At 40.1% G+C, this 11664-nt stretch overlaps 1 protein-coding gene across 1 annotated transcript in view; it reads right to left on the minus strand.

Moving 5' to 3' along the window:
* Psmb2 (proteasome subunit beta 2) overlaps positions 1-11664 on the minus strand; it is a 50633-nt gene that overhangs the window by 3697 nt on the left and 35272 nt on the right. The window contains exon 4 of the mRNA XM_004641011.3: positions 829-991. Within this exon, the coding sequence (XP_004641068.1) occupies positions 829-991 (163 nt within the window). The remainder of the gene's footprint in view (positions 1-828; positions 992-11664) is intronic.

Raw genomic sequence — 11664 nt, forward strand, 5'->3', positions numbered from 1 at the left:
GTCACCATGCTCAGTTTCAGTGGCTGGCATACGGCACAGTCTGGGATTCAGGGATTGAACCTGGGTCCTTGTGCTTGCCTGGCAGGTGTTTAGACCACCAAGCTATTTCCCCAGCCCCAAGCTTTGATGTTTAAACAAACACAACCCTCAGTTGTTATTATGTGGACCTGTTCATCCTCACAAGTTCAACAAACACACAAACCACTCAGTTTAAACTGGTAAGTTGCTGCAACCAAGACAGGGGCTAGGAGATAGCTCAGCATTCTAAGCACTGGCCTGGCCAGCGCAAGGACCAGCATTCAATCCCTTGTACTGCATACCAAGGAGGGCGCACTGTGCCAGCCACCAAAATGGATGTGGTGGCTCACACCTATTATCAGTGCTAGGGAGGCTGAGACAGGAGGATCACTACAAGTCCGAGCTGTGTAGCAAGACCTTGCGTACCAAATGAATAAATATTAAAACAAAAAAATCTAGACAGACAAAATAAAAAAACTGAACTCTCATAAACAGCTCTATTACCTAATAAAAATGTTTGACTCACTATGATATCTACAAACAAACCCACCCCAGCTCTAGAGATAGGCAACAGCTCGTCTTGATTGGCAAAAGAGGGGCTTTTATCAACAATTTTTTTTTTTTTTTTTTTGCAGAACCGGGGATTGAACTCAATCTTGAAGAATCTCCAGATTCACTAGAATGCACCTTCCAGAAAGGATTCTTCCTCTATTCAAGATCCAGTCTCCCAGATGCAAGGGTATGCAAAACCAGGAAGCAGCTAAGGGCAAGGTTCTGAGACTGCTCCCTATGTAGAGTGCCAGTACTTACTCGGAGTGTAGTATCGGTCCAAGATGCTAAGAGTTAGGAAGGCACCGTAACCATGGGCTGCAAAAGGGGCCTTAGCCAAGGCCGCCAGGTAGTCCATGTAGTATAGTGCTGGCCCCTCATGCTCATCATAGCCAGCCAGGAGAAGGTTCACATGATATGGGGTCTAAAAGCAAAGACATGGCAAAGTGATGATTAAAGCATAACACCAACATCTCCCATGGCAAACAGGCAGTATTTCAATTCTTTTTTTTTTTTTTTTTGGTGGAACCAGGGATTGAACTCAAGCCCTTGCGCTTGCCAGGGAAGCGCTTATTCCACTGAGCCATCTCCCCGGCCCTATATTTCAATTCTTTTTTTTTTTGGCAGAACTGGGGATTGAACTCAGTCCCTTACGCTTGCCAGGGAAGCACTTATTCTACTGAGCCAACTCCCCGGCCCCTGTATTTCAATTCTTGATGAACAAGAAAAAAGCAGCAGCAAATAAGCAAATCACAGTGAAAGCAAAAATGTAGAGAAATCCTTTTTCATTATTTATTTTTTTAAATGTATTTGGTACAGGGTCTCACTATGTAGCTCAGACTCCTAGTGATCCTCCTGTCTCAGCCTCCCCAGCGCTAGGATTACAGGCGTGTGTCACAGCACCCAGTGTCAGGCTCACTGTGCCTGGGGGTGTGGCTGGGGATCAGGTCCCTGTACTTGCCTAATCAAGCAAGCTATCTTGCCTAAAAATGTAGAGAAATCTAGAGGACCTTGAATATAATCAGAGGTGAAGGGAGGTCAACTTGGGTTTTTAACATTTGGAATAGGTTAGGTATATGAAAATGCTTTCTTCTTAAAGCCTGTGGACAAGAACCTGACACAAAAGCACTTCAAAGGCAAAGCATGGGTGCGCATGTGTTATTCCTAACTACTGAAACCAACAAATACAACCTGGAAGAAAAATAATGCGAGTCTACAAACAGAAGGAAACGTCCTAACACCAGAATTATAGTTTTAAATGAAATACTAACATTATTCTAACATACAAGCTTCCCCTAAGCTAGATTATAAACTTTCTCATCAATGAGACAAATACAAGGGCAGTTATAACTTCAAGTTATATGTCCTTGCTTTGTATTACCAGCAGGTCTAAAAACCTAAGTTACACGACTGAGTTGCCTTGTACTTCTTCTCCAACTGGGTGATAATTTTTTCTATACCTGTTGTGCCACTTACCATATTGAATTAGGTCTGTCTCTGCCCCTAGGCATCAGTGGTGGGACTCTCACTGATATAGCTTCCTTTTTGTTTTCAGGATGTGTTTTTGCTCTTCCATTTGGTACAGTGAGCAGTAGCCTGGTCTGTGGCTGTGTGTCCATCCCAAAACTTACTCATGTATTCAGTTAAGTGCACATTAAATGAGACATCATGGGGCTGGGGAGATGGCTCAGTAGAATAAGCGCTTCCCTGGCAAGCACCAGGGTCTGAGTTCAATCCCTGGTTCCGCAAAATACTGAATTTTTTTTTTTTTTTTGCTCTGAATGCCTTCAGGGCAGGTTTGGCTGGCTGGAGTTGTGGGGATCGAACTACAGCAACCTGAGGCTGACAGCTTTGTGGAAGCAGCCACTTAAAGAAATGAACTAGGGCCAGCCCCCCCCTTCCGCAAAATAAATAAATAAATGAATAAATAATGAGACATATTACGGAACATGAAGAAATAATAGCTAATGATCCTAAAAGGGACACTACACATTCTTTGAACACTGATTAACATGTGCACTTAGTAGCCTGAAGAAATTCATGTTAGAAAAACACACAAAAGTACTATATATATTTGCTTGGGATTCTACTATGCCAGCTGTGCCAAGTAGGAAGAGTTCTAACATCTCTTGAAGATTACACAGGACACTAACTTCCACACAAATTCTTACTTTGGAGATAAATGGTGGATATTTTCAGAGAAATAAGAATTTACCAGAAATAGTCAGGACTTTAAAAAAAAAAAAAAGTTGTCTTTCACATATTTAATGAGCAATATACTATATACTCTGCCAAGCCCTGGAACTCTAAGTCATTACATTTGTGACTAAGGTTTGTTGTTGTTTTTTGTACCAGGAATTGAACTCAGGACCTTGTACTTGCCAAGTAGCCACTGCATCGCTGAGCTATATCCCCTGCTCTCCTCTTTCTTTCCGTCTTTCTTCTGTCTTTTCCTTCTCTTTCTGTTCCTTTCTTTTCCTTTCCTTTATTTTTTCTTCTTTCCTTCCTTCCTTCTTTTCCTGGTAACAGGGCTTGAACCCAGAGCATTGTACACTCTAGGTAAGTGCTATCACTGAGCTATAGCTCTAGTGTTTAAAAAAAATAAAAATAGTAATTTTTTTTTTTTTTTTTTGGCAAGGTCTCACTATGTAGCCCACGCTGGCCTTGCACTTATGGTGATCCTCCTGCCTCTGCCTTCCAAGAGCTGGGATTATAAGAAGGTACCATCACACCTAGTTTAAAAAAAAAATTTTTTTTTTCAGAACCAGGGATTGAACTCAGGCCCTTGTGCTTGCCAGGCAAGCACTTATTCTACTGAGCCATCTCCCTGGCCCCTAAAATTTTTTTTTTTTAATTTTGAGATACAATCTTGCTTTGTTGTCCAGGTTGGCCTTAAGCTTTCAGCCCTCTACTTCCACTTCCAAGTAGCTAGGATTTTCGGGATGCACCATCATATATGACTTCAGTCTCCTTTGATATCTTACCACTTTACATAACAAGGAATAAAAAAATGTGTTTAAATCAGGTAAAGATTAAAAAAAAAACCAAATAATAACGTCTTTTAAAATGTGTGAAAACAAGACTGCAAGATCTGGCAGACATAAAATACCTTGGTGTTCTTACAGTTAAAGTTGAAAAGTGAGAAGAGAATATAGCAAAGGGATTCTAATTGGTTTCCTTCTTCTCAACAGAATAACACAGACTTCTTTTTGGTTTTGTTTTTTTTTACCTTTTAAGAAAATAAGTTCGTCTTTTTGCTAAGAGAATAGTTCACCTTGTCACCACTCACTATCCAGAATATTTATTGCACGGTTAACCAAAAAAATTTCACTGCTAGGTGTGGTGGTAAACACCTGTAAACCCAGCACTTGCGAGGCTGAGGCAGGAGGATTACTGACTTTGAGACCATCCTGGACTACATAAGTGAGCTAAGGACCAGCCTACACTACATAGCAAGACCCTGCCCCAAAACCTAAACAAAAGAAAAAAGTTTCACCAGCAATTACAATTTTAGGGCTCCACTTGATATCCTAAAAAGCTTTAACCAGAAGAACCCAGGTATGTTCTGTCTCTAATGAGGCTCTTACCCATATTGAAATTAAATTGTGCTTAGAACAATTAATATTAAAAGCCACCACCAGAAGATTTTTACATGAAACTACATAAACAGAATCCCAGTAGCAAAGTGTATTGTTTCACTGGTCTGTGTATAAGGTCATTTATTTATGCTTACACATCTGATACACACACTCATCAAAGTTGATATTGAGAAGCTACAACTTGTGGTACAGAAAATAACTTACAAATATTGTGTGACTCTGAATTCCCAACTTTTGCATGTGTGAGATGCTTAAGCGTAAGTAAATGGTGTTATCTAGACTAATTAAATCAATACATCTGTGTAACAACTTGCAGTTTCTGGAATTCTTCTGACAATGCTCCCCCAAAGATCTCTGGCTCACACTATTTTTTTCTCCCCAAATAAAAGTATCGTATACTGTAATTGTCTCACTCTTCTAACAACTGTGGGATTCAAACTAACAAAGTCATAGTTACACATTTCTTGATGGTTATATTTCTTTATATTCTACATTCATTAATGTTCTAGGATGAGATAAATTCTAAGCCATCCAATTTTGTTTTATTAGAGCATACTCAGGTGTGATTGCTTGTGGTATGTTTAGGGCAAAATTGAGTCATATAAGATACAACCTACCTATTCAAATATTTATTATTTTATTTATTTATTTATTTTTATTTTAGGGAAGGGTCTAAGGGTGTTCAGGGTCTCACTACTAGATTGGACTTGTAGTGATCAACCTGTTTACAGCCTCCCAAGAGCTGGGATTACAGGCACGTGCCACCATGCCCAGTCTCCATTCAAATATTTATGCTAATTATAAACTTTATGAAGATAGTAGGATTGGCTCATTCAGTGATGTACAAGCATAAAGTATATACTTGTAAGATAAATATTTGCTCAATAAATACTAATAATCAGGCCAGAAAGTATTACACATGCTTTAATACATATGTGGTTAATGCTTAATATAACGAGAAAAGATAAAACCACAAAACCAGTGTTAGAAAGTGACAGAGTCTGTTTCTGAGAGCTAATTCAAGTTAACCACCAGCATCTCTATGAATGACATACAGTGGACCCTGGAGGTACAACATGGGGTTACAACTAGATTTTAGTTTTAACTTACAACAAAAGCTTGAGTTATGACGTGAACTGCGTCTGCTTGTGCTTCCAGATGATCTCAGATACAGATTTAACCCTTAAAGAGTTCTGGAAGAAACATTACAACATCCTTCTCTGTATGAAAAATCCTAGGCCAATGTCTAAGGACACTGAGATTGATATGTATACATAAAAGAGACTTTGAGGCCGTGTACAGGAGTCTGAGCCTTCAATGGACAACTTGCGTTACAACCAGCCCTCAAGAACAAAGGGCTTGTAAGTCAAAGGTTCACTGTATTTGTTTCTTTTGCTTAGCTGTGAGTCCTTCTCTTTCTACCTCCCTTTAAATATAAGTTGCTAAGAAAATGAAAGCTTAAGATACAGGTCAGACAATCAGAACCAAACACAGAGCAGGTCAATAACACAGATAAATATATTAAGAAGAAACAGATGGGCCATACAACAAAAAGAAAGACTTACGTTTGAATTCTAGCTTTATTCCCATATATGAGACTGTTAGAAAAGTCATTTAACCTCTCTGAATTTTAGTGTTTTCATCTAAGATACAGGATAATGATAACTACAAAAAGGACTACAGTGAAGATTCAAAGAAATAACGTGGGCCAGGGAGATGGCTCAGTAGAATAAGCGCTTGCCTGGCAAGTGCAAGGGCCTGAGCTCAGTCCCTGGTTCTGCAAAACAAAAAACAAAACAAAACAAAAAAACCCAAAGAGATAATGCATGTAACTGATTAGCACCTAAAACCATAAAGGCCTAATAAATGATAAATACTGTCACTAGAGAACTGTATAATCTATGAAATGTCTATGGAATAAGCACTGTAAATATTTGGTCTATGTGCTACTGAAGTGAGCACCAGTATAAGTAACTGAGAGAGGTCCAACTATGCCTCATACTGAGATATAATTTTTTTTATGTATCTCCATAAAGAAATACAAAAGGATGTTTATAAAAAGTACTCAACACAGTCTGACACTTGGTAGAAAAGTAGTAAATGGTTGTTTCCCATTTCTCCTTCCTGAAGTTTTTTTTTTCAGGGACCCTAAGTAATGGCATTCACTATCACAAGCATTCGTATTACATATATACAGCATATCTGCTTCACGGTCAACATACCTGAGCGCCCCAGAAATGACCTCTATCCAGATTTGGAAAGTAAATTAACATATATTAGGTACCTTCACAATATTTCCTTACAGATGTGTCTATCCTCAGTACAGTCATTTTCTAGATATTTTATCAGTTCTCCTCTTCACAATCTGCTTAATTACTCTGAAAAATGAAAACAGCACCCATAGACTGCCAAAAGTCTTCTTTTGCAAAATAATCTCTATTCTGTGCATGGTAAAATGTACCCTTTTGATGTCTCTACTACCCTAATTGTTCAGATATGTAGTGTAGGTAATAACAAAGTTATGAGTTTCGGGGAGGAAATTAATTTTGAGTGACTATATATCTTCCACAGCAAAGGCAAAGAATATTGTATGTAGTTTGAACTAACCTAAATATTTAAATTCTATCAAGCAGGGGCCGGGGAGATGGCTCAGTAGGATAAGTGCTTGACTGGCAAACACAAGGATCTGAGTTCAATCCCCGGTTCCGCCAAAAAAATAAATAAATAAATAAATAAATTCTATCAAGCAAATGAACCCAAACATTTAGTTAAGACACTCCCTACACAACCACCTCAGCATTAATGGTCTATACCCAACATGCATAAGTTTAAGTTGTGTCTGATGTAAGAATTTTCAAGTGAATCATACTGGAAATGAACTTTAGTCTCTAAATCAGGGTTGCACTAAAATTTTACCTCTTAATACATTTACGTACTAAACAAATTTTTTTCCTTGCCTAACAAGTATATGAAATATGCTTATTTATAATTAAGAGCTTTAGGTCACTTTGAGATTTCCTTGGAGACTATAAAAGCATCCATCATTATAGGGCATGGCAGAATTTAAATCAATAATTATTTATTATTGATTTAAATTATATTTAAATAACATTTAAATTATTACTATGTGTTAAGACATTCCAATGTCTAATAATACAAATTGGCAATTACCACCGCCACCACTTTGAGGATCTGACAGCACTGTTAGCAGATTTGTCTAGATAATAGTAAGATGAAGATGTTATCACAGAGGGCTGATAAAATTATTTACCTTTTTATAATTACTAGAGGGATAAAATCTAAACTGAAGGTATAAGCACATCTCCTATGCACTTCTGGGAATTATAATGGACTTGACTATCTCTCAGCCTCTGAGCCCTGCAGAATTGAGCTCAGTTCCATTTTGGACTCCTGTACTTTTGGAAGTAGGGAATGCACATGACATACACTGAAACTTTCCTTAAAGTTAACGGGGCTAGTTCTTTCCCTCCAGCTTTTGTGAATTCAACTCCTTATATATTTCCTCTATCATGAAAAAGAAAACTGTAGAGATTGAAAAGAGAGTGAAATTCCATAAATTTTACAGCTAAAGAGAACAGTTGTGACAAATACACTGGAACAACAAAGTCAGTGAGAGAGTCTGGGCGGTGACAAGCAGCGGTGTGACATCTGGCGGAAGCCAAAGTCACAGCAAGGGGGGCAGAGGTGGGCGCGAGGAAGCATCCTGCAGAGCGTGGACACAGAAAAGGAGAGGAATTGACAGTCTTCCTTTGGAGCCAGGCCAGGCTTTGCCACCTCTAATTGAATAGGACGACACTGCTGTAAGTGAGGCGCCTTGAAGAACAGTGCAGCTTCTTCTGCAATGTGCTGCACCTTGGAATGCTAAGCAGTGTGGGAGGAACGCGTCCCCTCCTGGTGGATCAATATGTGGAAAGAGATGCAGAACAATGGGACAAACGGCATCTAGAAGGGACTATTTTCTTTCTTTTTTTTTGGTACTGGGGATTGAACTCAGGACAGCCTCGTACGGAACGGGGTACCTGCTATTCTTTCTCTTTTATTTTTGTAGTACTAGAGATGGAACCTAGTGGCACTCTACCACTGGGCTACATCTCTAGCTCTTTATTTTGAAATAGGATGTTGGCAAGTTGCCAGGCTGGCCTCAAACTTTTTTTTTTTTGCGGAACCCGGGATTGAATTCAGGCCCTTGTGCTTGCCAGGGAAGCGCTTATTCCACTGAGCCATCTCTCCGGCCCCGATGGCCTCAAACTTTTGATCCTCTTGCCTCAGTCTTCTGGTAGCTGTGCCACTACACCGTGTGTGTGTGTGTGTGTGTGTGTGTGTGCGCACGCGCTGAACCTAGGCCCTTGAACATACTAATAAACCTGTGCTCGACTACTGAGCTAAACCCCCAGGCCCACAGTCTTTCTTTCAATCCACTCAACTGTCAAAGCTGCCTAGGATCCCATCTTTGGCATTGAAAGTATTTTACAAAAATGCAGTTTACAGATAGAAGGGATAGATGATTTCAACTAGTTGATCCAGTGTCCCTTTCACAAATCTGGTGACTAAAAGTCAAAGAGGAGATGGTCACTTGCCCTAAACCTAAGTAATCAGCATTGGAGTCAGAACCAAATTCACACTTCCCAACTGCCAGTCTTGTATGCTTTTCCAGGAACCCACGCTGCCTCCACAAAATGGAAATTAGTGTAAAAATATGATTCAATATGCAAATGTCAGCTTCACACTCAAATATTTCAGAATGTACTATTTTGCATACCAGCATCTATTGTTCTCTACTTCACTATTTTCACTAGTTATTGCATATAACCAATAATATTTTAATTTTAAAAGGATAAGTTTGAGGTCATAGTTATGAATTCTCCATAGGGTCTGAAACTATACAATAGCTGTAGTACCTATTTAATAAATATCTGTGATGAAAGACACTTAGTTGCCTATGAATGCCCATTTTTCAACTTTTTTTTTTTTTTTTTAATTTAGTACAAGGTCTACGGGGTCTCAATATGGAGATCGGCCTCATAGTGATTCTCTTGTTTTCAGCCTCCAAAATGCTGGGATTACAGGTGTGCGCCACCACACCCAGTCTCAATTGCCATCTCAGCGCACCCCAGGGGCAGGGCCAGCACAGCATGCTGGGGGATCAAACCCTGGCCACTGTGCTCTGCCTAAGCAGGTACTTTAATCCACTGAGCTATTTGGCCAGTCCTTTCAACGTCATTAATAAATAAAATGGATCCATTATTTTTCTACATTGGTGCTCTGAGCTTTTTTTTTCTTCTGGTACCAGGGATCTAAATGTGGACTTTGTGCTTGCCAGGCAGGCGCTTATGCTGCTGAGCTATATCCCTGGCCCAATGCTCTGAACTCTTCTCTTTTCTTTGTTTCATACAGGGTCTCACTACACAGCTTAGACCCATAGTGATCCTCCTGTCTCAGCCTCCCCAGCAATGGGATTACAGGTTATGTGCCACCATGCCTGGTTTCAACTGCCAACACTGCAAGCCTGAGGTTCCAGGGCTAGCACAACATGCAGTACCAGGGATCAAACTTGGGTTCTTGAGCATGCCAGGCAGGCTCTTAGACTGCTGAGCTATCTCCCTAGTCTCTGAACTGTTAATCAGGAGCTTGTTTCTTGTTTTGCTTTTTTTTTTTTTAATGTATTTAGTACAGAGTCTACATGGTCTCACTATACAGATTGGACTCCTAGTGATTCTCCTGTTTTCAGCCTCCCAAGAGATGGGATTACAGGCACATGCCACCAGTCCCAGTCTCAATCATATCTCAGTGCGCCTCAGGGGTGGGCCAGCATGGCACTCCAGGGATCGAACCCCAGCCACTGCACTCTACCTGAGCAGGTGCTTTAGTCCACTGAGCTATCTGGCTGGCCCTGTTGTGCTTTTTGAAACAGGACCTTGTTATGTAGCTCAGGCTCGCTTTGAACTCACGGTCTCCAACTCACAGTGATCCTCCTGTCTCAACTGACTAGAATTACAAGTGTGTGCCACTACACTGGCAAGAGCTTGTTCTTAATAACTAATAGATTCTACTAGCTTTGTGTGGATTCAGATTTGTAATGGAAATGAAATTCACTATTTCAAATCCTTTTCAAATTCAGCAACTTCCAATTATCATGACCTATGCACCTTTTGGGGGACAGCATAAGGGATTGAACTCAGGGCCTTCACACTGAGTTACATCTTCAGCCTTTAAAAAAAAAATTTAAATTTATTTTAAAAATTTGAAACAAATTGTCCAGGCTAGGGTTGAATTTATGATATTCCTGCCAGTGATCACTCTCCTAAAGTGCTGGGACTGATTACAGGTGTGTGCCCCATGCCTGGCATCTAAATACCCTTTTCAGCTCTATAAGAATATGGTTCCATGGTTGGGAAAGAAAATAGAGAATTACCTATCTCTAATGTCTACACAATATGGAATCATCTGTACCTTAACTTTAATCCTCTTGGATCTATTCCTTTTTAAGGAAACCCATGTGTAGACTCAATTTCTTCTAGGTTTTAAGTGTAAAAGCACAATTCATAGAGGGCTTCAATCAAAAGAAGATAAATATGAAATAGGCAGATGCTCCAGTCAACTTCACCTCTGCATTTGGAAGGTGAATAAATTCAGTAAGTGTTCATTTAGCATCTAAGATGGAACCCTGGATCTGCAGGGAGCTCCCACGGCAGATGCAAGTAGGAAGGATTCCAGACAGATGAAACACCATACATCAAAGTAAAGAAACAGGGAGTAACTTGAAATGTTTGAGTACTGGTGAATATGAGACACATATACTTGAAGAATTAGGTAACTTCAGTAGGAAGCAGAGGAAATGGTATGATGATGCCATCACTGGCCTCCTGGACTAAAGTATATGTACTTCAGTATGCAAGCTATGGAGGAGACAATGAAAACACCACTAACATCCGTTTGCTGATCCAAGCCTCTTTTCAGGTATTAGAACACTGGTTAACTGGTGTCTAGGAACCCAGCTGCCACAGGACTGACATATGTCAGCCACACTGCTTTCTTTCCTCTCCTCTTAAAATAGAAGAATTTTAGATAGGAAAAATATTAAAACAGATTGCCATTTTAGGATAATTGACAGTCATATGGAAAATGACTTTGGATGTGACAGAGAGAAAGGAAAAGCAGAGAATAAGGCCAAACTTAAGTCAGCAGAAGGGATGCAGAGGAAAATGGGGTGTATTTAGAGGGCAAAACTGATGGGACTAGGACCGGCCAAGTAGCTCAGCAGATTAAAGCACCTGCAAGCAGGTGCAGGGGCCAAGAGCTCAATCCCCAGGCCTGCTGTGCCAACCTCGCCCCCAGGGCATGCTGAGAAAATTGAGACTGGGCATGGTGGCATGCACCTGTAATCCCAGCATTTGGGAAGTTGTAAAGTGACAGGTGGGTCACTATGAATCCAACCTAGTAGTGAGACCCTGAGCACCCTGTAGACCTTTCCCTAAAA

This window comes from Octodon degus, unplaced genomic scaffold (assembly GCF_000260255.1).
Source record: "Octodon degus isolate 3935 unplaced genomic scaffold, OctDeg1.0 scaffold00130, whole genome shotgun sequence".
Taxonomy (NCBI): domain Eukaryota; kingdom Metazoa; phylum Chordata; class Mammalia; order Rodentia; family Octodontidae; genus Octodon; species Octodon degus.